The 26,231-nt window shown below is 37.5% G+C and overlaps 1 protein-coding gene across 4 annotated transcripts in view; it reads left to right on the plus strand.

Moving 5' to 3' along the window:
- LOC115220814 (protein lifeguard 2) overlaps positions 1-26,231 on the plus strand; it is a 45,611-nt gene that overhangs the window by 13,830 nt on the left and 5,550 nt on the right. Inside the window, exons 2-8 of one of the 4 annotated variants that reach the window (XM_036510237.1) lie at positions 15,292-15,390; positions 15,433-15,517; positions 16,792-16,859; positions 18,676-18,740; positions 20,561-20,614; positions 21,407-21,457; positions 23,524-23,563. In XM_036510237.1, the coding sequence (XP_036366130.1) occupies positions 15,307-15,390; positions 15,433-15,517; positions 16,792-16,859; positions 18,676-18,740; positions 20,561-20,614; positions 21,407-21,457; positions 23,524-23,563 (447 nt within the window). In that variant the 5' untranslated portion in view covers positions 15,292-15,306. Of the gene's footprint in view, positions 1-3,923; positions 4,008-15,291; positions 15,518-16,791; positions 16,860-18,675; positions 18,741-20,560; positions 20,615-21,406; positions 21,458-23,523; positions 23,564-26,231 lie in introns of those variants that run through there. The other 3 variants (XM_029790981.1, XM_036510236.1, XM_029790980.2) reach the window with 3 other exon arrangements.

Genomic DNA, 26,231 nt, shown 5'->3' on the forward strand with positions numbered 1-26,231 from the left:
TGCACACATACATAGCTGTACCCGCAAACACATCTGTACACACACACAATGTAGCAGTACACCACACACACACACACACACACACACAGCTCTACTCACCCCTAGGAGAAGGTGACTCTGATAAAACTAGATATGTAGGGAATGGCATTCAACATTTTGGAGATCTTTTGTCTATACTTCCATGTTCCTGAGCCTGTGACCAACATTGGCACCGGAATTCTTGCTCTGGCTTTTCCTTGGATCATGGCAGTAGGGTAGAAAGGGTTTGTGTAGTGCTGTGCAAGCCTTATTGGACCTAAAATTTTAGGTTGTGCAATCACTGGTGAGGTGACTTTCTGATGGCCTGTCAAGCAGGAAGGTGCCATGGTGAGCATGGAAACTGTGGATGCAAACCTGGGAAAAGCTGACTGAGGGTGCAAGAACCTCCTGGATGGGTATTGCTGGCATTTTATATGGGTGATGGTCAGTGATGTTCTTCTTTGGTCACAAGTGGACAGCCATGCACATATATATTTTTGTGTTTGTGTAGATATATATGTGTATGTATATAGTATATACACACATGTGTATATTTGTATGTGTGTGTGCATGCATATATGTATGTGTAGATATGTATTGTGTATATATATATACATACACACACATGCATGCATGTATGTATGTATGTATACATGTGAGTGTTGACAACAGGAAGGGCACTCAGCCATGAAAATCTGCTTCAAGAAATATCCTCCAACCCATGCAAGCATGCAAAAGTGGATGTTAAAATAATGATGATGATGACAATGATACCAGTACTGGTGCCACATAAGAAGCACCCAGCACACTCTGTAAAGTGGTTGGCATTAGGAATGGCACCCAGCTGTAGAAACCAAACCAAAACATATGACTGGATCCTGGTGCAGCTTTCCAGCCTTGCCAGCCCCTGAAAAACTTTCCAACCCATGCTAGCATGGAAAACATCCAGTAAATGATGATGATGATTATATACGGCTTCATACAAGTTCCATCCATGACATTCACTCACAAGACATTGGTCAGTCTGGGGTCACAGTAGAAGACACCCTAGGAGCTGTGCAGTGAGACTGATCTTGAAAATACATAGAGAAATGAATTTCTTAAACCCCCCCCCCCGTGCGCCATCTATGCCTGTGCCAAATTTTTGCATAACATGCATAAAGAATGTTTATAGAATACCATTCGGTGCAAGGTTGGCACTGAGCTAGAAAAGGCTGAGGGATCATTGTTAAATCAGATATCCTTTATGTCACCAGTTAGTATGACAACACTTCACTGCCTGATTGATGGTGGAACTCCTTTGATCCTGGCTCGACTCAAACAGAACCGACTTTTGAGAATAACAGCAAGAACCAGACTTTCTTGTCTAAATATAATGTCTGACCCCTTCTGATCCCATATTCCAATAGCCAGGGGCCTGATCCAAAACCTGGAATTTTTTAGGAGGACTGACATCAAAAGGAAAACGCAGGTTAGTGAAGACTGTTGAGGGCCATCGGAAGGATGCTTGAGGGTCAGATGCTGCCCTTAGAAACCCCAAGGGAGAACTGTTGGTCCAATACTAAGAGTGGAAACCCATCTGCAGTTACTGTGTTTACAGTAGTTGCTTTTCTTGTAGCATCAGATATTAGTTGTCTGCTTCATGATACATTGCAGTTGTTGCTGGAAAACTCCCAAAAAACTCAGCACTGTTACTGTATTATGAAGAGTGTAGAGTGATTTTTAATCTCCAAGACACTTATTGAACCATCACTGGTTTTGATATTTCAGCAACTTCACAAAATGTTATTTTGCATTTAGGCAACTTATTGAATATTTTTGTTATAATGAAATTGTTGAATTAATATTTTGGCATGAGTCAGTCTCTCCCAACAACACAAGGTTGTTATGTTTGCAAAGCATTGATTAATTTTATTCATCTGTTATTTCCCTAACGACTTCCACTCAGTTTTCATGAATCTCACCCTCCATCGTTCTTAATGGCAGGAATTTTTTTGGGTGGGGGGGGGGGGTTATGCAACATTTTTACCTTTTGCCTTTTACAAGCTTCAGTCATTGGACTGTGGCCATACTGGGGCATCACCGTGAAGTGTTTTTATTTGAATAGATGGACTTCAGTACCAATTTTTAAAGTCTGGTACTAATTCTATCAATATTTTTTGCCAAACTGCTATGTTGTTGGAACGCAAACAAACCAACAGTGGCTGTCGAGCAGTGCAGTGAGATGGGAACAATACAGGCACAAACGCATGCACGTGCACACACACACACACACACACACACTCACACACACACACACACACACACACACACACACACTCACACACACGGGGCTGTGTGGTAAGAAGTTTGCTTTCCAACCACATCAGCACATCCAAAATTTTACTTACTCTGAAAATCATCATGCTAGCCTCCATGTTGGTCTCCATGTTGGCCTTCATGTTGGCCTCCATGGGTTGGACGGCTTGACATGGAACTGGCTAGCAGGGAGCTGTCCGGACTCCAACTGTCTGTTGTAGCATGATTTCTACAGCTGGATGCCCTTCCTAATGCCAACCACTTAAGAGTGTACTGGGTGCTTTTCCCATGTCACCAGCGTGGGTAAGTTAATACAGCAGCGCTACAGGTGCTTTTTAAGTGGCACCCACACCTGAAAGGATAAGCTTGGATGTGTGCAAGACAGTGATTTTACTTAGCTTGACATGTCTCACCAAGTACAGCAAATCGCTACAACTCTTGGTCCCTTGGTATTCCCTCAGTGAGACCCAGTGTCTGAAGATCCTTTCTCACCACTTCATCCCACATTTTCCTGGGTCTACCCTTTCCACCAGTTGCTAGGAACGACACCATATTTTATTATGCAACCATAATAGACAAAACATAACAAACCAAAAAATATCTAGAAATAAAATGATAAATATTACGGTAGTTGGTGGCTACAATGTCCCATCTGTTTGCTGTTATTGTTTAACGCCAGGTCTAACCTGATCAAGCAGACTGTTGCTCAAAAGCATCCTGGCCTTGACTTAAAGTTTTCGTGTGAAACCAGTCAAAGGGTTGCATCCTGTTGTATTCAAGTGATTTTGCTGCTGCTGTTGTGTGAATCAAAGTTGTTTCCTGTTCCTATCAAAAAACAAGTCAAACTGCTTCGTGGTTTTGTGTTTTTACCCAATGACTGACTGTATCAGAGTATGAATTGTTCCACACTCGTGTCTATTTTAGATGAGTTTCTAGAGAGGTTAACACTTGAAACTGATGGCATCAATACTTCAGATTTGTATTCCATTAATAAGGTTGAAGAGTGTCGGAAGAAGTTCTTCGATTGGTTTGCATTTTTCTGTTGAATGTTGGAGATAATAAATAAGCTTGAACATGAGGGGAAAGATCTTGCATCTTAATGAGATCTGTTTGCTGATGCTCCTCCACTGAAAATCAATGTCTGTCAAATTGTTAAACTGCTTCACGGTACCAGTCCAGTAATGAGGTCAGTGGTACTGAATACCTCCCCCACCCCTACAATTTAGTTGCCCCTCCCCCAAATTTGAAAACGTTGTTGTTGTTATAATTATTATTATTAAGGTGGCAAAATTGTTAGCATGTCGGGCAAAACGCTTAGCAGCATTTCATCCGTCTGCAGATTTTGAGTTCAAATTCTGCCAAGGTCGACTTTGCCTTTCATCCTTTCAGGGTCAATAAATTAGGTACCAGTTATGCACTGGGGTCGATGTAATTGACTAGTTCCCTCCCCATTTATGACTAAGAGCATTTTAAAAATTAAATATGATCACCTGGGTTGAGCAGCAGCTTAAGTTGTCTGTTTGCTTTCTTGATGACTCAGTAATTTTATTGTTTCCAAGTTAAAATCTGTAGTTTTGTTTAACATCCACTTTTCCATGCTTTCATGGATCAGATGGAATTTGTCAAGGCAGATTTTCTTCCCATGATTTGATGCTCTTCCAGTCACCAATCCTCACCTGTTTCCAAGCAAAGTAAATATTTCCTCTCCATGGCCAGACCATGTTTATCATGGAAACTGGAAATGAACAACATTTCTTGTATAACAATGATGCTTGTTTATAATCATCATGTGATGTCAAAACAAAGAGTATACACACACACACAGGTTTCTTTCCGTTTCTGTCTACCAGATCCACTCACAAGGCATTGACAAAACAAGGGTTTCTGTAGAAGGTACCAAGGTGTCACACAGTGGGTCTGGACCCACTACTGCATGGTTGGGCAGAAAACTTTTTAACCACACAGCTATACCTGTGCTGTATCTTCTGCAACATGAATTTCCTTACCACAAGCAATACACCATATTTGATAGCCTATATGACACACCTTATTTACCCCAAAATAACTTTAAAAATCCATCTGTGTCCAATGCACTCAATGTAGACTCAAAACTCGTGACTGTTGGCCAAAATTACATATCAGATGTCACGTAGATGTAGCCTAGCAGTCTAGCTTATATCAAATGTGGATACAATAAATTGCTTATAATTACTGGTAACAACATAAAGTTATACAGATAAATGGAAGAATTGAAACATTTTAGTGGTAATTTATTTTACAAAAGTATAGCCTATGCACTCATGTGTCTTATAGGCCATCAAATATGGTAGTAGTTCCCTTTCAATATAAATATGACAGTTGTCAACTTTGATTCTAGGTATGTTTTATTGGGGTTGATCAAGGACCGAAGAAGAACTGCAACAGTAATGTAGGCCCCTAGTATTAGTCTAGGTGGGCCTTAAAAAGCTATTGGCATTACTGACACTTCAGACTAAATAGATGGAAAATAAAAATTATCATTCTACTCTCTTCACAGAATAACTTCTGATTGACGGAAGATGAACATTTATAGGGCTACCCATAAAATGGCGGTTTTGATCTTCAAAGGTTGGGTTTGACAGAGGCAATGACAAGTGACTGAGACATTTGGTGGCAATATGCTGTGCTTGAGAAGATCTGTCAAGCTAAGTGAAGTGATAGTCGTAGCTGATGCCAGTGTTGTATAACTGGTACCCATGCTGGTGGCACTTAGAAAAACACCCACTACACTCTTGGAGTGATTGGTGTAAGGAAGGGCATCTAGCCATAGAAACCATATTCAAATCAGATTGGAACCTGGTACAGCTTACCAGCTTTCAGTCAAACCACCCAACCCATGTCAGCATGGAAAACGGATGTTAAATGATGATGATTGCAAATGAAACAGGAGCAATATTTACATAACCGACCGGTTTTACTCGAGCTAATTATGACTAAGAATTTAACGATAGCATGAAATTGTAACATTATCACAGAGAAAAAAATTGTTTCCTTTTTATCAAACCTTTTCATTATCATCATCATCTTCATTGTTTAACATCCGCCTTCCATGCTGGCATGTTTGGCAAGAGCTGGCCGGGCAGAAACCCACACCAGACTTCTGTAACTGTTTTGGCAGGATTTTTACAGCTGGATGCCCTTCCAAACACCAATCACTTTATAGTGTGGACTGGGTGCTTTTAAGTAGCACCTGCACTGACAGGGTCACCAAGTACCTTGCTAGAAAAAAAAATTTTGAGAGGGAAGGGGGGCATTGAAGGAGGAGATCTTGTGTCGGATGATGAAAGGTTATAGTGTGACAGTGAGACAGAAACTGGTGTCTTGCTGTAGAGGAGGTACAAGGTTACCTGACCAGTGAGAGATCATGGATGAAGACAGAAATAGGTATGCTGCCACCAAGGAAATACATGGTTACCCAATCTGAGGGAAGTGCAAAAGAAGGAGAGTGGGAGGTAGCAGGATAGAGATGGTGGCAAAATGCTGGGCATATTCACAAGGGATGGGGATCAGAATATAAATAGGATGGTTGAGTAAAGGAAGAGAGAGAGAGAGATATAGATGGTGGCAAGTGCCAGGGCACACCCTTGAGGTTCAACTACCATAATATAGGTGGCAGGATATTGTGAAGGAAGTGTGATTAAAGAGTGCAGAGGATAGGGTGAGTGGTGAAAATCTGGGTATATATAGAGTCAGGGGGCTATGGAATAGCAATGATATAGAGGAACAGGGCCATGAAGACAGGATTAGGGAGTGAGAGGTAGGCATAGTGTATGAAGGAGGAAATGTGAGGAAGAGATGTAAATTGGTTTGTTGGTGTAGGGTGTGTGTGGAAAGCTTTTTTGTTTCATTTGGGTAGAACACACAAGTTGGGGGCTAGCGGATAGCAGTGATACAGTGAGATGGCATGTGGGTGGAACACACTGGCCGGAGCTAGTGGATAGTAATGATACAGTGAGACAGGGTCAAGAGGACAGGATTGGCAAGTGGGAGGTAAACATAGTGCTTGAAGTGGAAATGTGAGGAAGAGAAGAAATGTAGTTTGGTTTGTAATGGAAGAGTGTGGGAGAAGTTTTCTTATGTAACACACAGCCCTTCTTGAACTCAGATTCACTGATGTGGGTGGGTCTTCTCAAGAACTTCATATCACCAGACATCTCAGTCCATGGTCATTTCCTCCGTGAGGTCCAACTTCCCAAGATCAGTCCTTACCACTTCATCCCATGTCTTCCCGGATCTCCCTCTTCCATGGGTACCATCCACTTTCAGTGACAGACACTTCTTTATTCATACACATCACATGTCCAAACCAACGTAGTCTTCTCTCTTGCATGCTACATTTGATTCCTCTTATGCCCAACTTTTCTCTCAATACATTTACACTTTGTTATACATATGCACTGATGTTGCACATCCAACGGAGCATGCTACCTTCTTTTCTCTCTAGTCTAAGCATGTCTTCAGCATTCAGAGCCCATGTCTCACTACCACAGAGCATAGCCGTTCGTACACAAGCATCATATAGTTTACCTTTCACTCAGAGAGTGCTTTTGTTGTATTTTACCTTTCACTCAGAGAGTTGTTTTGTTGCCAACAGAGGTAATAGCTTTCTGAACTTCCTCCAATCTATCTTATTCTAGAAACCATACTTATATATATATATATATATATATATATATATATTATATAGGCGCAGGAGTGGCTGTTTGGTAAGTAGCTTGCTAACCAACCACATGGTTCCGGGTTCAGTCCCACTGCGTGGCATCTTGGGCAAGTGTCTTCTGCTATAGCCCCGGGGCCGACAATGCCTTGTGAGTGGATTTGGTAACGGAACTGAAAGAAGCCTGTCGTATATATGTATATATATATAAGTGTGTGTGAATATGTTTGTGTGTCTGTGTTTGTTCCCCTAGCATTGCTTGACAACTGATGCTGGTGTGTTTACGTCCCCGTCACTTAGCGGTTCGGCAAAAGAGACCGATAGAATAAGTACTGGGCTTACAAAGAATAAGTCCCGGGGTCGAGTTGCTCGACTAAAGGCGGTGCTCCAGCATGGCCGCAGTCAAATGACTGAAACAAGTAAAAAGAGTAAAGAGTATATTTAGATCAGTTCAAATGTTTGGGCCATATTTAACTTGTACAAATGCTGTATTCACTGTCAATTTACCATGAAAAATTTTTCTTGCTTTAGACAATAGATGTTGAAAAAAGGCAACAGTCATTTCATGGTACCTCTTGGAGAAACATTGGTTGCATTTCTAGCTGTTTGGCTATCATCAGCTTTTTTGTGCCACCACAAGAGAGACAATCTTGAAACGATGCTTGCTTGTAGAAAATCGGTGTCAAAACATGAATTATGCATGGCACCAACCTCATTAGAACAAAATGTCTGTATGTCCTTGTGTTTGTCCACATCCCCACTACTTTACAATGTGTGTTAGTTTGTTTATGTCCCTATGACTTAGCAGTGCAGCAAAAGATATTGATAGGATGAGTGCCAGACTTTAAAAAAGTGCTGGAGTGGGTTTGTTTGACTAAACTCTTCAAGGTGCTGCCCCAGCATGGCCACAGTCCTATGATTAAAACAAGTTAAAAGATATAGAAAAGCTTTGTGGGTGGATTTGAAAGAAGACCATCATATACATATGTGTTGTGTGTGTGTGTATATATATATATATATAAATAAATATTCTTGACAAGTCATACAATGACGAAAACCGGTTGAATAAATATATATTTATATATTTTATCAATTTCTCATTTTATTAAAATTTTCTTTCATTTGAGCATTCTGCATTTAAAAAAAAATTTTTCCTTACTTATCATTTCTCCACGTGCGGTCAACACAACCCCACCATTTATTGATCTGTATATATATATATATATATATATATATATATATATATATATATAATGTATGTGTATATGTGTGTGTGTGTGTGTGTGTATATATATATATATATGTAATGTATGTGTATATATGTGTGTGTGTGTATGTGTATATGTGTGTGTGTGTGTGTGTGTATGTATATATATATATATATATATATGTAATGTGTGTGTATAGATATATGTGTGTGTGTGTATAGATATATGTATGTGTATATATATATGTGTGTGTATGTGTGTATAGATATATGTGTGTGTGTGTATAGATATATGTATGTGTATATATATATGTGTGTGTATGTGTGTATAGATATATGTGTGTGTATGTGTATATATATATGTGTGTGTATGTGTATATATATATATGTGTGTGTGTGTGTATATATATATATAATGTGTGTGTATAGATATATATGTGTGTGTGCTTGTCTTTGTCCCTCACCACACTTGATGATGGTGTTGGTTTGCTTATGTCTCTTTACCTGAGCAGTTCAGCAAAATAAACCAGTTTAAAAAAGAAAACAAAACTGGGGTTGATTCATTGGATTAAAAATTCTTTGAGGCCGTGCCCTAGCATGGCCTCAGTCGAGTGACTGAAACAAGTAAAAGAATAAAATATCTTAAAAGTTTCCCATTAATGTCTTTCTGCCGATCATAACATTATTAAAACGAAAAAAAAAAACGGAAACAAAAAAAAAAAGAACTGAAAATAATTGTTATAAGGAAACAAAATACAAATTCGAAAACAATTATGCTCACTGCGACATTGATTGCATTCGTGACTTGTGTGTGTGTGTGTGTTGGTTTAGCATTTTTGTGGCAAAGTTCCATAAGGCTGCATTTGTTGACACAGACCAGGAAGATGTAATGTTTGAATTCTAAGCACTAACATTTATATAAGGAAGCAAGAAAAATTATGCACGAAACTCAGACATGTTTTTGAAGAGATGCTATAGCTGTGTGGTAAGAAGTATACTTCCCAAAGCATGGTTCTGGGTTCAGTTCCACTGCATGGCACCTTGGGCAAGTGTCTTCTGCTATAACCTCAGGCCAACTAAAGCCTTGTGAGTGGATTAGGTAGACGGAAACTGAAAGAAGCTTGTCATATATATATATATATATGTGTGTGTGTGTATGTGTCTCCCACTACTGCTTGGCAACTGGTGTTGGTTTGTTTATGGCTCTATAACTTAGAATTTCAGCAAATGACACCCAATAAGAATATATACTAAGCTTTAAAATACTTAATTGCTGGGATTGATTTGTACAGGATGGCTGCAGTCTATTGACTAGAACAAGTAAAAAAAAAGCTGTGTGTATGTGTGTGTGTGAGTGAGTGAGGGGAAGTATGTCCGCATATGGTGTCAGTGTGTGGAGGTGCAAGTGTTTGTGAGCGTGTGTAATCAAATCTGATAGTAAAGTCTAAAGTCTATCATAAGTAAGCTTTCTCTCTTTTGATTGTTTAGCTCAAAGATTTTTTTGTATTCTTTAATCAGAAGAGGAGGACTAGAGAATTGCCATGACACTTGCACGCCCCCCCCCCTCGATTATTTAAGAGAAATATTGTTTATACATTTTTTACATTTGACAGATATTTGTCCTCATCTTGTTTGTTGTTAACACAATGTTTCAGCTGATATACCCTCCAGCCTTCATCAGATGTCTTGGGGAAATTTTGAACCTGGGTTCTCATTCCTTGGGTATTTTTCGATGTTGTTGTTGTTTAGGCTTAGCAGCCCTTCCTGTTTTCACTGTCCCTGTTTGTTACCAATTTTGGCCTTCTGCAAAATCCCAATTTTTATTTAATTTGCTTTGTGGGAGCAACTGTTTTATCGAAAATGTATATTGTTGTTAAATGCTCGAAATATGAGAGTAGAAAAACAGCCAACAACTGATGAAGAGTCATTCTTTATGTTGTTTGTCTTGTTTTCCATTTGTGTCTTTTGTTGTTTGAAAAAATAATTCATGCTCCACGTACTCGTGCTTTGTACTTTTTTTGTTGTACACATTTCGTGACATCGTGTGCTCACATATGCATATACTTATATACATATAGATGTAAGTATGTACATATATGTATGTATATATGCATATATATATATATATATATATAAAAACATTCGAGCAAGGTTGTTGCCAGTGCCGCTGGACTGGCTCCTGTGCAGGTGGCACATAAAAAGCACCATTTGAGCGTGGCCGTTGCTGGTACTGCTTGATTGGCCCTCATGCCGGTGGCATGTAAAAGCACCCACTACACTCTCGGAGTGGTTGGCGTTAGGAAGGGCATCCAGCTGTAGAAACTCTATCAGATCAGATTGGAGTCTGGTGCAGCCATCTGGTTTGCCAGACCTCAGTCGAACCGTCCAACCCATGCTAGCATGGTAAGCGGACGTTAAACAATGATGATGATGATATATGTCTATATGAGTTAGAGGTTAAGCGACCATCTAACAGATAATAAATATCCAGTATACTACCGGATGTATACTTACGTATTTATATCCAAGTGCCTACTGTTGCAGGGCAATATTGCAATTGAATACTAGGAATGGGGGGGGGGGTAAATTGGAAATTTACCCAGGATTTATAAGGCAAATAAGAAAATGAAGTGGATCATCCATTGACAAACATCAGCCTGTAAACATTAATTTGGATCAATTAATTAATTAATTAATTACAATCATATGTATAAGTAATCAAAACAAACAAATAAATAAATAAATGAATTAATAATTCTTATTCATTTATTTATTTTTATTTATTTACTTGTCTATTTGTTTATTTTGATTACATATGATTGTAATAAATTAATAAACATATCCAAACGAATGTTTACAAGCTGATGTTTGTCTATTGAGTATCCTCTCCATTTTCTTATTTGCCTTATCTATCTATCTATCTATCTATCTATCTATCTATCTATCTATCTATCTATCTATCTATCTATCTATCATATATATATATATATATATATATATATATATATATATATATAGATAAAGATCCAGAGATCAAGTTGTAGGGTTTATTGTCAGGTGAAAGCAAAGGAATGGTAGAGCATCAGACCATACGACTCTAGTTTAGGACCCCAACATTCTCAGTTCATACCCTGTTGTATTATGATCAATTTTGCTTTCCATCATTTCCACCCAGGTTTGATTAACCCTTTCGTTTCCAACCCGGCCGAAACTGCTTCTGGCTCTGTAGTACAAACGTCTTGTTGTCATAAGTTCTGAATTAAAATCTTCCACCAAACCTTAGTCACAATTTATGTTCCTAACTTAATAAGTTATTTTACTAAATTCTTTGTTATATTTAAAATTAATTGAAAGAAAGACAGAAGAGCATCTCAACAGAAATATGGTAACAAAAGGGTTAAGTGTATTGCAGTAAAAACACCAGAGTAAACCATTTAACTATGTCTTGCTTTGGTCTTGTACCAATGTAAGAAATATTATTATGGTAACAAGAAGCTTGTCATTATTTGAGTTGGTCTTAGTAACTTGTTTTATAAATTGTAAGTCAATACTCATTTCCTTTCTATTTGCTTAAATAGCTGTGCCAACTCTTCTAATCTTTCTTCATATTGTCTCTCTAATCTCTAGGTAAAGAGATTAACTGCTGTCAATATATTATTTTAATCTTATCTCTAATTATTCCTTTGGTGTAGCTTTGACGTAAATAGTTTTGTAGCAACATGAATTCAAAGGTAGCCAGTTGCAATCTGATAGGCACTTCTTAAAATCTAATAGCAGTTTACTATTACAACTTAAATCAGTTAATCCAGTGTCGATATATCCAGGTTTAGTCTGCGTGGGTGTGGTGAATGTCTATCCAGGGTTAAACACAAACAAAAATAGGGCAAAAGAAAAAAAAAAAACACTGAACAAGAATACAAAGATTAGATTTTTCTAAGAAAAGAGAAAATGATAAAACTATTTCAGGCTGTTGATTTTTTGTTAAGATTGATAGAAAAGAAAGTGAAAAAAAAAAAAGAAAAAAATTAAAAGAAGAAAGCAGTAAAATGAATCATGGGAAATTTGTTTTATGTATAAAGTTCCACATGGGAAAATTTTTTCCTTTTCCTATAGTTTTACGTCATTTTTATCATTGATTTTATGTCTGTTTTTTTCCATTTTAGCATGGAATAGGTGAGGCAGTATTCTTTAGCAACATGTTCTTCTTGTTGCCAATCCTTATTTATAGCTACTTATTTCTCTGTAACATATTTATTCTCTTGGATTTACCAGTGATGAATCACTGAGTGGCTGGGCTTGCTTTTGTGGCCAAGCACAGACAACAGTCACTGAAGTGTGCCAAGGAAGTTGGCAATGTCAAGACAAAGGGAGAGAGAGAGAGAGAGAGAGAGAGAGAGAGAGACTCTCTCACACACACACACACACGTACAGTGGCTTACATATAGATGGTAATTATGTTAGTATGGTGTGGACACTGGACAAATATAATTTATTAGAAGATTGTAGTGGAGAGAGTCATTGTCACTCCTGTGGGATTGGAAGAATGGACCAGCCGAACTCTTATAAAGAGTAACATATTGGTTGAGATGAGAGAAGTCATAGGAGTCGTTGAGAGTTTGGTGTGTTTAGTGGAGTAATTTGAAGTATGTTGTGTGAAGACAGTTGTGTCTATCCCTGCTTCATGAAATCTGTATAGCCAACGTACAGAACAATATAAGAAAGATACATCTGGAAACATTTCAGTCGAGATTGTTTGGGACTTATTTTAATGTTCTGATAATGAAAGAGAATGCAAAGCCTGTCTGTGGAGAACTTGTATGGAACCAAATACCATAAAGCTTATTCTTCTGTGAGCCCTTTTCATGATAAAGTGTCTCTCTTTTGGATGGATTAAGACATGCTATGAGATGTACATGTGTTGGTTATATATCTTTCTTTTACACACACACACACACACACCTACAAAAACAAATATATTGGGTTGGTGCATAATTATTGTGGCTTTTTTTCAACAAATTTTATTCAACAAAATCAATAACAACATGTAACAAAAACATCTTTAAATGATTATTCTGGAGCATAATCACCATCTACTTCAATTACTGCATCCCATTTCCTTGGCAGCTGGTCAGACCGTCATTTAAAGATGTTTTTGTTAAATATTGTTATTGTTTTTGTTGAATAAAATTTGTTGAAAAAAACCGCAATAATTATGCACCAACCCAATATATACATTCATACATACAAATATATACATTCATACATACAAATATATACATACACGCACATATATACACATACATACATATTCATCTGATGAGCTTCTGTCTAGTTCCTGTCTATGGAAAACTTAGGTCAGTACAAGATTATGATGAAAGTTGCTTGCATAAAATATTGCTTGGTGAAACTAAAATCAGAAACCATGTGATCATGAAGCAAGCTTTTAAACTACATGATCATACCTATATCATTTCTTGTGCCTTACCAAAGATTATGGAATATGATCTTCTCAGACTGGTCCAGAACAGACCTTGAAGAAAATGGGAAGTCATCGAAGAGGTTGTGAATAGTGACAAAAGGGCTTTTACTAACAAACAACCTGCTTGTTTAACCAGCACATTAAACGAATAATTGATTCATTGGTTGGATATTTAACCAGTTGACTAACAATTTAAGAAGTGATATTGAACCAGTGTGTGTGTTTTTATCATAGGTGTAATGACCCTCCCAAGACACAACAAGATTCAAAGAAATGTTTACAGCATGAATGTTTATCTTCATTTATTGGCCATTTTGGTTGTTCTGTAAGGTGGTGAGCTGGCAAAAATGTTAGCAACGTCGGGCAAAATGCTTAGTGGTATTTCGTCTGTCTTTATGTTCTGAGTTCTAATTCTGCCGAGGTTGACTTTACCTTTTGGGGTCGATAAATTAAGTACCAGTTGCATACTGGGGTCGATCTAATTGATTTACCCCCCAAAATTCCTAGAGTAGAAAAGATTATTGGTTGTTCTGTTCATTAACTTCATGTCTACTAAAATATATGATCTACACTAATGTATTATGAATTGTATTGCCTATAAAATTAGTATCGCTATTTCAGCCACTGTTTCTTCCGTAACCCTCATATTTATTGTCCATAGACTTGCTTGGAACTTAGAATTTGTCCTTCAAACATACGATTTTGTAAGTGCATACATGTTTGGCAGTACTTACACATGAAAGTGGTGTTGCACAGGTTGTTGCTATGTGCCTCGTTTGTTTGCCTTCATTAACCCTTTCATTACCATATTTATTTTGAGATACTCTGTATTTCTTTCAATTACTTTAAATACAACAAAGAATTATTGAGAATTCCTAGTTGTGTTATTCAAAAACTGACTACAAATAGTGAAACTTTTTCAAATTGCTAGGTCAACAAGTGGGTTTTTTTTTATATATCATTTAAAAAGTATTTGCAAAGACATTTTCTCAGAAACTCCTACAATTGTAAAAAAATAGATCTCCTTTGCAAAGAATCAGTCACCGGTGCAATTTGTTTTGTTCCTCATGCACTGCACCAAATGCACTCAGCATTTTTATTGTATTTACTTGGGTATTATTTTTTTTAGAACATGTTTAGATTTTTGTTTTTTTGACATATTTTTACAGCAAGAAAAGAAAGAAAAAAAACAGTAAAATCTAAAAGATCAAATTATCAATTAAAAACAACAACAACATAAATCCCCTTAACAAGAAAACAAAGAAAAAGGAAAAACAAAGAGGGGGCTGGATTAAGCCCCTGACCAAATGGGTTGTCCATCTGTACCCTGTGGACATAATTGCAAAGGTGTTTCAACGGAGAATGGTCACTGCAGCAGTTACCCCACCCCACCTTGCTGGACTAAATTAATATTTAAATGAAATTTATCTTACAGATTAAAATTTTCTTATAGTTTGTACATTGATATTTATTTTAGGATAAATATTAATTCATAAATTGTTATGGTTTAATACTTATCTGATAACTAGTATATTTTTGTTGTTTTTTGTATTCTTTTGCTAATTGTCTTATTTTATTTTTCTTCCTTTCTAGTTTTCAACTGCAAACATGACTACCCCACATGAGCCTCCACCAGATTACAAATCCTGTTCTGAAAATCCACAGTTCATTGGGCCTGCTTATACAAATCCTGCAATGTCACCAACTGTTTATAGCAATCCTGCAATACCATCAGCCGGTTATAGCAACCCTGCAATGTCACCAGCTGATGACTTACCATCTTACACAGCAACCAACGACACAGAGAGTGCTACTATAGGTAAGGAAGACAATCCAACTATCTTCAATTTCATCAGCAATGTCCTTCGTTTCCATTCTTCTATAAAATTATGTCCAGCCATAGAGAAATATTACGTTACTCGGAAACAGGTCTGAGATGGCAACAAGAAGCTCCGTGACCAGAAAAGAACCTGCCTGTCCGAGAAAACTGGATGTTTCTATGATAAATATACATATCTGACTGTCTTGCATGCAATCTCCATTTTCCAAGGCATCAGTAAACCTGAAACTCTAATAGAAGATACTCCTGCAAGGTGTGACAAGCTTGTTCCTCCTCACTATGATTGTAATTATAATTGTGTTTTAGCTCACCAGTGTCTTACTTTCCATGCAGCAGGCGTCCCTGAGTGGAAAAATCTCTCACTACTAAGAAGAGGGAGTCATTGAGAGGGGGAATGGTAGGTGGGTGGCTTTATGCCAAGTGTCGAAAGGCTAAAGTATGGAAGATGGACAAGCACAGGTGTCTTGTTATATAGAAGAGATACATGGCTGAAGGAGATAAGAGGAAGACAGTGAATGGGTGCTAGAGCAAACTCTCAAGGTACAAGAAACATTAAAGAGGATATGGTCAGTGGGTCATGGCACGGGATGAGAGAGAGTGGACATATATAGACAGGTTGTATGGTTAAGAAGTTTGTTCTATTTTTTTCGTTGATTAACATCTGTTTTTCTTGCTGGCATGAGTTGGATGGTTTGACTGAGGTCTGGAGAGCCAGTGGCTGCACCAGGCTCCAATCTGGTCTGGCAGAGTTTCTACAGCTGGATGCCCTTCCTAACACCAACCATTCCGAGAGTGTAACGGTACTTTTTATGTGTTACTGGCACAGGAGCCAGTAGGTGGGCCTGGCAACGATCACGTTCGGATGGTGCTTTTCATGTACCACCAGCACAGGAGGCAGTAGGGGTACTGGCATTGGTCATGATCAGTTGGTGCTTCTTATGTGCCACTGGCATAGGAGCCAGTTAGGTGGACCTGGCAATGATTACGTTTGGATGGTGCACAGGAGCAAGTCAGGTTTTCATTTCAAGAAATGAGTTTTATCCTAATACCTTGATATTCCTTGTTACTAATTGATAACGAGGAATTTATTTCACTTGTTTTTGTTTTTCTATTTTCCACTTCATTTTTCTTCCAATTCTTTCCTGTATTTATTTTCAAATGGAATAAAACTTGATGATGATGTTGCTGTAGGTGGCCATCATTGCTTGTTTACAATTTTCTTTAAATCTATGCATTCCTTTCCATCCCTACAGATCAAGATGATCCCACTTTTGGAAATAGTTTTTCAGATAAGGCAATCCGCCGAGCCTTTATTCGCAAGGTAAGTGACACGACATATCAAAACTAATTCTATAACTTGTAACACAACTAGCTGATTGCAGAAACTTATTCTAGTCTCAAAGTGAGTTGCCAAACATTGTAAAGCACCAAATTAATGGTAAATCTCTAGTTTGGCATTTCTGTGTTCAATGTTCTTGCTCTCCCTCGCTGTTTTTACCTTTTCTGCAACTAATAAAATGATAAGATAGCAAGAACAAAAGAGGGTATAAAAAAATATAAACTATATGTATTATATATGGATATAGGCGCAGATGTGACTGTGTGGCAAGAAGCTTGCTTCCTAACCACATATAGCCTGAGGCCGACCAAAGCCTTGTGAATGGATTTGGTAGATGGAAACTGAAAGCCTCTGTGTGTGTGTGTATACATATATATATATATATATGTATGTGTATATATATATATATGTGTGTGTGTGTGTGTGTGTGTGTGTGTGTCCACCAACACTTGACAACTGATGTTGGTGTGTTTACGTCTCCGTAACCTAGCGGTTCAGCAAAAGTGACCAATAGAATAAGTACAAGGCTTAAAAAGAATAAGTCCTGGGGTTGATTTGTTCGACTAAAAGCGGTGCTCTAGCATGGCCACAGTCAAATGACTGAAACAAATAAAAGAATAAACAAACTATATGTAAATATAGAAATCTCTTTAATTGAAAGACTAAGAGAGGGGCCTCCTATAAGTGCATGGCTTAGTGGTTAGGGTGTTGCACTCATGAACTCATAACTGTAAGATTGTCGTTTCAATTCCTGGACTGGGCAATGTGTTGTGCACTTTAGCAAGTCACTTCATTTCATGTTGCTGCAGTCCACTCAGCTGGCAAAAAGGAGCCACCCTGTCACAGACTGGCGTCCCATTGAGGGAGGAATATACATTGCACCTGAGAAGTCAAGAAATTGGTCCTTTGCTCCTTATGCAATAATGTTGATAAGCCAACCCCTTATAAGAGGAGTAGGAGGAGATTTTATTATATATGAATCTCTGCCAGTGTTTCATTAGTGGAGGAATAAAATATCTGTCATATAGCAAAAGCTGCAGTGAGTGGCCTGTGGCTTAGTGGTTAGGGTATGTGGCTCATGAATGTAAGTTCATCAGTTCAATTCTTGGCACTGTGTTGTGTCCTTGAGCAAGACACTTCATTTCACTTTGATACTTAGCTGGCAAAAATTAGTTATACCTGTAATTCAATGGGCCAGCCTTGTCACATTCAATGTGTCACGCTGAATCTCCCTGAGAACTGATTTAACCCTTTAATTATTGTATTTATTTTGAGACGCTTTGTGTTTCTTTCAATTCTATATTTAAGAGATGAGGAATTATATATATTATTTACATTTGATGGATATTTGTCCTCATCTTGTTTGTTGTTAACACAAAGTTTTGGCTGATATTCCCTCCATCCTTCATCAGGTGTCTTGGGGAAATTTCGGACTTAGGTTCCCATTCCTAAGGTATTTTTCGATGTTATTATTATGATTGTTATTATTATTTAGGTCACTGCCTGGAACTGAACTCGGAATCTTAGGGTTAGTAGCCCACATACTTAACCACTACGCCATATGCCTGTGGGCATTTCTTTCAATTATTGGCGGTATAAGCTGTCACTGTGGAAGCAGTGTTTGTTGACAGATGTGTAAGTCATCTTGAAATCCTAAGTGAGTTCTCATCTAGAAGACCTGTGTAGAAATGTGCTGAAACTTCTGTTGATTTTCAACAATTTCTAAAATTAAATATATTTCTTTAAAACCTGTTTTCCCTGAAATTAATATTCTGCTGTTTTTCATTTTCTAATTCAGGTGTACCTGATATTGATGGCTCAATTGATACTCACTGTTGGAATTATTTCTCTTTGTATCTTTGTGTAAGTAGTTTTCAAATATAGACCCTGGCTCTCCATCGGTTACGACGACAAGCTTTCCAGTTGATCCGATCAATGGAACAGCTTGCTCGTGAAATTAATGTTCAAGTGGCTGAGCACTCCACAGACATGTGTACCCTTAACATAGTTCTCGGGGAGATTCAGCGTGACACAGAGTGTGACAAGGCTGGCCCTTTGAAATACAGGTACAACAGAAACAGGAAGAAAGAGTGAAAGAAAGTTGTGGTAAAAGAGTACAGCAGGTTCACCACCACCCTCTGCCGGAGCCTCGTGGAGCTTTTAAGTGTTTTTGCTCAATAAACACAACTCCCGGTGTGCGAATTGAAACCGTGATCCTACGACAGTGAGTCCACTGCCCTAACCACTGGGCCATTGCACCTCCACCCTGGCTCTTATAGAGTAGTTGGAAATGGTGGTGGTTGTTCTTGTTTAGTAGCAAGTTGGCTTTGTATTATAGCAAATCTGTAATAAAAGGCATTCATTAAAGAGGTGGTGAATTGAAAGAAGAAGCAACTGGAAGATAGAAAGAAAAACATAAAAAGCCATTGTTTTCAAAATAATGTCCTTCCCTTTTTCCTAAGATGGCAAGGTGTGGTTGAAGTAAAATTTGACAGCTATTTCTAAAAGGTTCAGTAACCACACAGAAGCACTTTCCTTGGTTCAGTTGGTGAAATGGTGAGGTGAGCAAAATGGCTTGTTAATTAGTTTAAGACATAATTTCTCATCTTATCATCATCATTGTTGTCATTTAACATCTGCTTTCCATGCTGGCATGGGTTGGACGGTTTGACTGAGAACTCGCAAGCCAGAAGGCTGCACCAATATGATCTGGCAAGGTTTCTACAGCTGGATGCCCTTCCTAATGCCAACCACTCCTAGAGTGTAGTGGGTGCTTTTTACTTACCACTGACACAGGAGCCAGTTGTTAAATGCCACTGGATGAACGAGCACCTTGCTTTAAAACTGAATTTTTTTCACAAATATATTTAATTACAATATTTTCACTGGTGGTGAGATGGCAGAATCATTAGCATGCCAGGTAAAATGCTTAGCAACATCACATAGCATTTTTAATCCTGTTAAGGTCCACTTTGCCTTTCATCCTTTCTGCGTTGATGAAATTAGTACCAGTGAAACACTGGGGGTTGATGGAATTGACTGGTCCCCCTCTCCACGAAATTGCTGGCCTTGTGCCAAAATTTGAAATTAATATCTTCAAAGAAAGCACTCAAAATCTTCTTTAAAGCTCTCAATTGTCTGCAGCTTGGCATGAATTCCCCCCCCCCATTTAAATAAGTTTGATATAAGCTACTCATCAGTCGTAAGTAAATCTTCAAGTAAGTTGTTTGATTAATTATTCAGTTCGTTAACTTCCCAATACCATTTAATGAGTCACCAAGAATGGTCAGAGAAGGCAAAAAGGTTTTACGTCTTCGGTTTCATATTAATTTCTGAAACTATTTTATGTTTTTTATCAGATACTTTTGAAATGATTTCAACATTATTTTCAATTCCACAACCATCACAACCATGACCATCACCCATAACCACTACCACCACTACAACCACCATCACAACAACCACTACCACCACCCACCACAACCATAACTACTACTACCACCAATACAACCACTACTACCACCACTAATACAACCAGGAACAACAATTGGAACACTGTTGACAAATTTTGCTTTATCTTTATATTCTGCTGTTTGATAAATTGTTTCTTTTGCTTTTCTTTCATTTCAGTAAATATTTTTATTCCCACCATGGATTTATTTTTATTTATATTATTTTTACAGAGATGCAATAAGAACATGGATTAAAAACAATCTCTGGGTCTACCTAACATCATAGTAAATATTATTTGTTTTATTCTTGTTTGTAATTACTTAAAAGACTTGTTGTTGCTGCTTAACCCTAAGTTGGATCTGGAGTTAAGCAAACCTTTGATCAAACGCATTCAACTGTGCTCATTCCTGGCCCATTTTATGATATATTCTACCCCAAGCCAATGATTCTCAAACCATTTTGGTATTAGTGAAATTTCCTTCCAGCTTCCTATCAATGATAAAAGTTTATCTTCAGATTCTTTCTCCTTTCTCATTAAATGTTTAACCCTTTCATTACCTTATTTCTTCCATTAAGATGTTCTGTGTTTCTTTCAATTAATTTTAAATATAACAAAGAATTTAGTAAAATAACTTAGTTATCATTAAGTTAAGTAAATTGTGACTAAAGTCTGTGGGAAGATTTTAATTCAAAATTAATAAAAACAAGACATTTGTACTACAGAGCCAGAAGTGGTCTCAGCCAGGTTCGCATCAAAAGGGTTAAGAATTGTTTCTCTATTATATATTTTAACCCTTTCGTTACTGTATTTCCGTTGAGATGCTCTGTGTTTCATTAACCCAGTGTTAAGAACATAAATTGTGACTAAGGTTTGGTGGAAGATTTTAATTCAAAAGTACTGAAAGCTAGAGCCGGTTTCAGCTGGGTTGTTATCAAAAGGGTTAAAACAGCTTAATTTTATTAAACATGGCTTTTATCTTTTTTGCTTCTATTCAATTTTCAATTCTGTCAGTACCCCGCCTCCCTTCAGAAACATTATCCCAAACGATACTATTTCCATTCTTAATCTTTTTCAGTGCCATATTTATATGTGTATACATTGTCCTGGTATGTATAAAAAGTGTTAGGTAAGTGTATAAAAGTTTCTATTCACTTGCTGAAAATATATAATTGCTATTATATTAATTAGTGAAGGTGCATGGTTTAGTGGTTAGATTGTAAGGCTCTGGATTGTAAGGTTGTGAGTTCAATTCTTGGCAGTGCATTGTCTCCTTGAGCAAGACACTTCTTGTTGCTCCTGTCCACTCAGCTGGCAAAAATGAGCTGTACCTGTAATACAAAGGGGGCCAGCCTCTGTGTCATGCTGAATCTCCCTGACAATTATATTATGGGTAAGCGTGTCTGTGGAATACTCAGCCACTTGCACATTAATTTCATGAACAGGTTGTTCCACTGATTGGATCAACTGAAATTCTCATTGTTGTAACGAACAGAGTGCCTGTTGTTATTATGTTAATTAATCAATTATATTAATTATCATATCTTCATTTAATCAACATGATGGCATCTTCAATTAAAAGTGAATGCAATTTATCAAATATCATTTCTCACTAATAGACCAGACCATCATTGTCATGTTTAGTTCTTTTAATTTAATGCCTGATATTCCATGCCATCATGGTTTGGATTCTTCTGTACAGCTTATCCTAATTCTATTCCAAAACCTAGGCACTTCGAGTCTCCTCCTCCTGGTCTTCTTCTGCTGTTAATACTTGCAACTGTGAACATACACAGCAATTTTTCACTTGGCAGGTGTCAGCCATTTGGATTACACCCATATCGGACCCTTTGATATATATATATATATCAATTATCATCAACATTTAATGTCCCCTTTTTCCATGCTGGCATGGGTTGGACAGTTCGACATGAACAGAAGAGTCAGAGGGCTGTGTGAGGTTCCATAGTCTGCTTTGGTATGGCTTCTACTGCTGGATGCTCTTCCAAATACCAACTGCTTCACAGAGTGTACTGGGTGCTTTCTATGTGGCACCGGCAGCAGCGAGAGGTCACTATGTACCTGCAAGACAAACATTCTCAATTGAGTGGGGTGTAGAATGGATGGATAAGGAACTAAGATAGACGGACAGGAACTGATGACTTGCAGAAGATGTGAATATGTGGTTTGCTTATCTGGAAAAAGAGAGTGAGTGGGAGAGCTGTGAGGTGAAGGTAGAAGGTGAGTGAGAAACAGAATAGGATCGAGGAGCAGAAATGGCTGAGTGGCTCTGATTGGGAATAGTGTCAGAGATGAGGAATGAGTTTGATGCAGAGGATGTCAGTTCAGTGGCCGGGAAGTGAAGGAAGGAAATAGGGTAACACAGGTGAAGGAAGGAAATAGGGTAACACAGAAGACTGATGGAAAAATGGGTGCTTGACAGAACCTTACTTCTGCTGAGAAAGACACACCTTCTCGAGCAGAGCATATTGCCATTCATCTCGGTACCTTGTCATCTCCTCTGAGAAGTTCAGCATCTTGAGGTCAGTCTTCACCACTTTGTCCCACATCTTCCTCAGTCTTCTTTCACAGGTTCCTTCCATGTTTTGGCAAAAGCCACTTCTTTATAAAGCTGTGCTCTTCCAGCTGCATCACATGGCCATAACATCAGTCTCTCCCGAATATAATGTATGTATGTATGCCTGCCTGTGTGTGTAAGTATGTATGTATTACGTGTGTGTGATATGGATGTATATGTGTGTATATATGTGTATATGTCATCATCATTATTTAATGTCCATTGTCCATGCTGGCATGGGTTGGATGGTTTCACTGTGGAGTTGCATCAGATTCTAGCCTCATTTGGTATGGTTTCTACGGCTGGATGCCCTTCCTAATGCCAACCCCATTAAAGAGTGTGCCGGGTGCTTTAATGTGATACTACACAGGTGCTTTTACGTGGAACTGCCACAGGTGCTTTTCATGACCACAGGGACTGGTCTTAAGACATCTGCTGTGACGTGTGTATGTATGTATGTACGTGTGTGTATACATGTGTCAAGTAACTTTGTTCCTACATGTTTATTTCCAGTTCAAAATCATGTTATGAATTGCTGCTTATTCAATTGGAAAACTTATGTTTTCAAGGAATATAGGACATTATTAATAGTTATTTATCCTCCTTTTCTTCTTCAGACGGAAATATCCTGGTAATATCATATGCCTCATTGTTTTGGTAAGTTATTCCTTATTCATCAGATGTTTTTGAAGATATAGCATCTTCATTCACTTTTATAATTTATGAAAGACATCAGCTGTGACCCAGGGAAACCTATTCATATTATAAATGTTGTGTTGAGTGTTGTAAAAACTAAATACAAATGACTCCCATTTAAGGGGCTCAGACAGTATATATTCTTTTGTAAACAAGTTAACTGGCATAACAAGTTTTCTACCTCCAGTTTGAAGAAAGGTTATATGCTTGTGGCCATTGGTGTTTGACAAATCATCTATAAGGCTAAGCACTTAATGGGTGTGAAACCATTGGTCACACTATGACCTGACATATATTTAACTTCATGTATATATATATATATCTCTTATTATAAAAGGCAGATTTTATCTGCCTCCCTTTGGGAGTTATACAAATCTACAATATAGGATTTCTTCAATTACAATTTACCTAGCATTTTTAAGAGTACAATGCATCGCGTCATGCCAGGTCCAGTTTTTAAAATTTAAACTCCAATTAAGCAAAATTTACAGAAAACTCATTCTGGTGTGTGTGTCAAATGCTTTTCTTAGTCTGGTTTACACCACATGCAAACGCACACACACAGTGGGCAACGAATAAAGTGAAACTAGATGTAATATTTGTTTCTCTCTATCACGCTGATAGATACATGAGTAAAATGTATGGGAAGCTAACACATAAGTGTGAGTGAAAATGTTCTTGGAAGAGAGTAAATAGCCAGAGATAGTGATTTGAGGAAGACTATACATTAAATAACCGTAGTGGCTTGTGTTAGTAATAAAGTAAACATACACTCATACATACATACATACATACATACATACATACACACACACACACACATACATACATACACACATACATACATACACACACACATACACACACACACAGTATTGAAGCTTGAGAACAATCAGATACATTTGCAACACATCTGTTGAAAATATTATTGTTCACACACATACATATACATATATACATACAGACAGACAGACAGATAGACACACACACACACATGATCCAGCATGGCCACAACCTCAAGGCTGAAACATATAAAAGAATAACAGAATATAAATGTGTGCATGTGTGTGAGAGAGTGTGTGTGTATATGTATGTATGTATGTATGTATGTATGTATGTATATATATATATAATAATGCGGTTTTTTCAACAGCTTGAACTAAAAGTCAGAGGGGAATGGGATAAACTACTTATATTAACTTGCTATAAAAGCAGGTAGTAATTTTATCTTGTCCTTATTCATAGTGCAAGTTTTGAAGAGTGCATTTCGATTTTAACAGCTATTTTTTTCAAAGCTATGTTGGAAGTAACAAGGAGCATATTTGGCATATTTTGCTTTATGAGTTCAATAAAGACAACAACGGAAAGTACAAGAAATATTAATGCAGTATATGGGGATTGGACAATAAGCGTAGGCAGTGTCAATGGTGGTTCCAGAAATTCCGAGCCATAAACTACAGCCTAGAAGACGAGCCTCATCCTGAAAGATCTGTAGAACTCGACAAGGACATCCTGAAAACCCTGGTGGAACAAAATCTCATCGTAACTGTTGAGGAACTAGCAGAGAAGCTTGGATTTGGTCATTCAACCATTCATTGAGACCTGTGTGCTATCGGAAAAGTCAGCAATTGGGTCAATGGGTTCCTCACGAACTTTCCGAGTCTAATTGCATGCAGAGAGTGAATGTATGCTTTTCTTTGCTGTCACATCTCACCACTACTGCGCTATGTATATCTATATATATAAAACTGTAGTTGTGTGAGTGTCTGTCCCCTTCGATTTAGATTCCTAACTACTCCCACATTTTGCGGTGCAGTTTAACCAAATTCGGGTAGCTTATAGTCGTGATTCATATCGAGCCTGTCTGAGTATTAGCGCGCGTCTACGATGAGTCTACGATTTTAAAAATAATTTAACATCATTTTTTTATTCCATTTTAATGCATAATTTTTCGTGTGTCGATGGCGGCGGAGTTGGCGTCCATGCTCACACCTGCACCTGTGGGGAAGAGAGTGTAAGGAAATCAACGTCGTAATGCGTTGTCAAGGAGACCAGCGTTCTTTTAGAACAATGACTTCATGGCTTGAAGACACCAAAACAGAAATGGCTAAGAAAGCGTCTACATGAGTCTATGATTTAAAAAAAAATTTACCATCGTTTTTTTTCCATTTTTATGCATTTTTTCGCTATTATATAAGGGAAGGAACTCTCTAAAAATGTCTACGATGAGTCAACGATTTAAAAAAAAATTTACCATCATATTTTTTCCATTTTTAATGCTTTTTTTGCTATTTTTTGGATATAACTCTCTAAAAATGCTTATATAGTTATTTCCCTTACAAACCCGAGCAACGCCGGGCGATACTGCTAGTATATATATATATATATATATATATATATAATAATAATAATAATATAAATAATATATATATATATATATAAATATATGCATATATGGGTACAGAATGTCACCAACTGTGTAAACAACATGAAAGATGAAAACAAACAAGTTAAATATGCAAACAATGAGAAAAATGGTAAACAAGACAAGTAAACAGAGAATGATCCTTCATCAGTTGTCCGCTTTCTATCTACTCCTCATTCCGAGCATTCAACGACAATATGAGTC

This window comes from Octopus sinensis, linkage group LG17 (genome assembly GCF_006345805.1).
Source record: "Octopus sinensis linkage group LG17, ASM634580v1, whole genome shotgun sequence".
Lineage (NCBI taxonomy): Eukaryota > Metazoa > Mollusca > Cephalopoda > Octopoda > Octopodidae > Octopus > Octopus sinensis.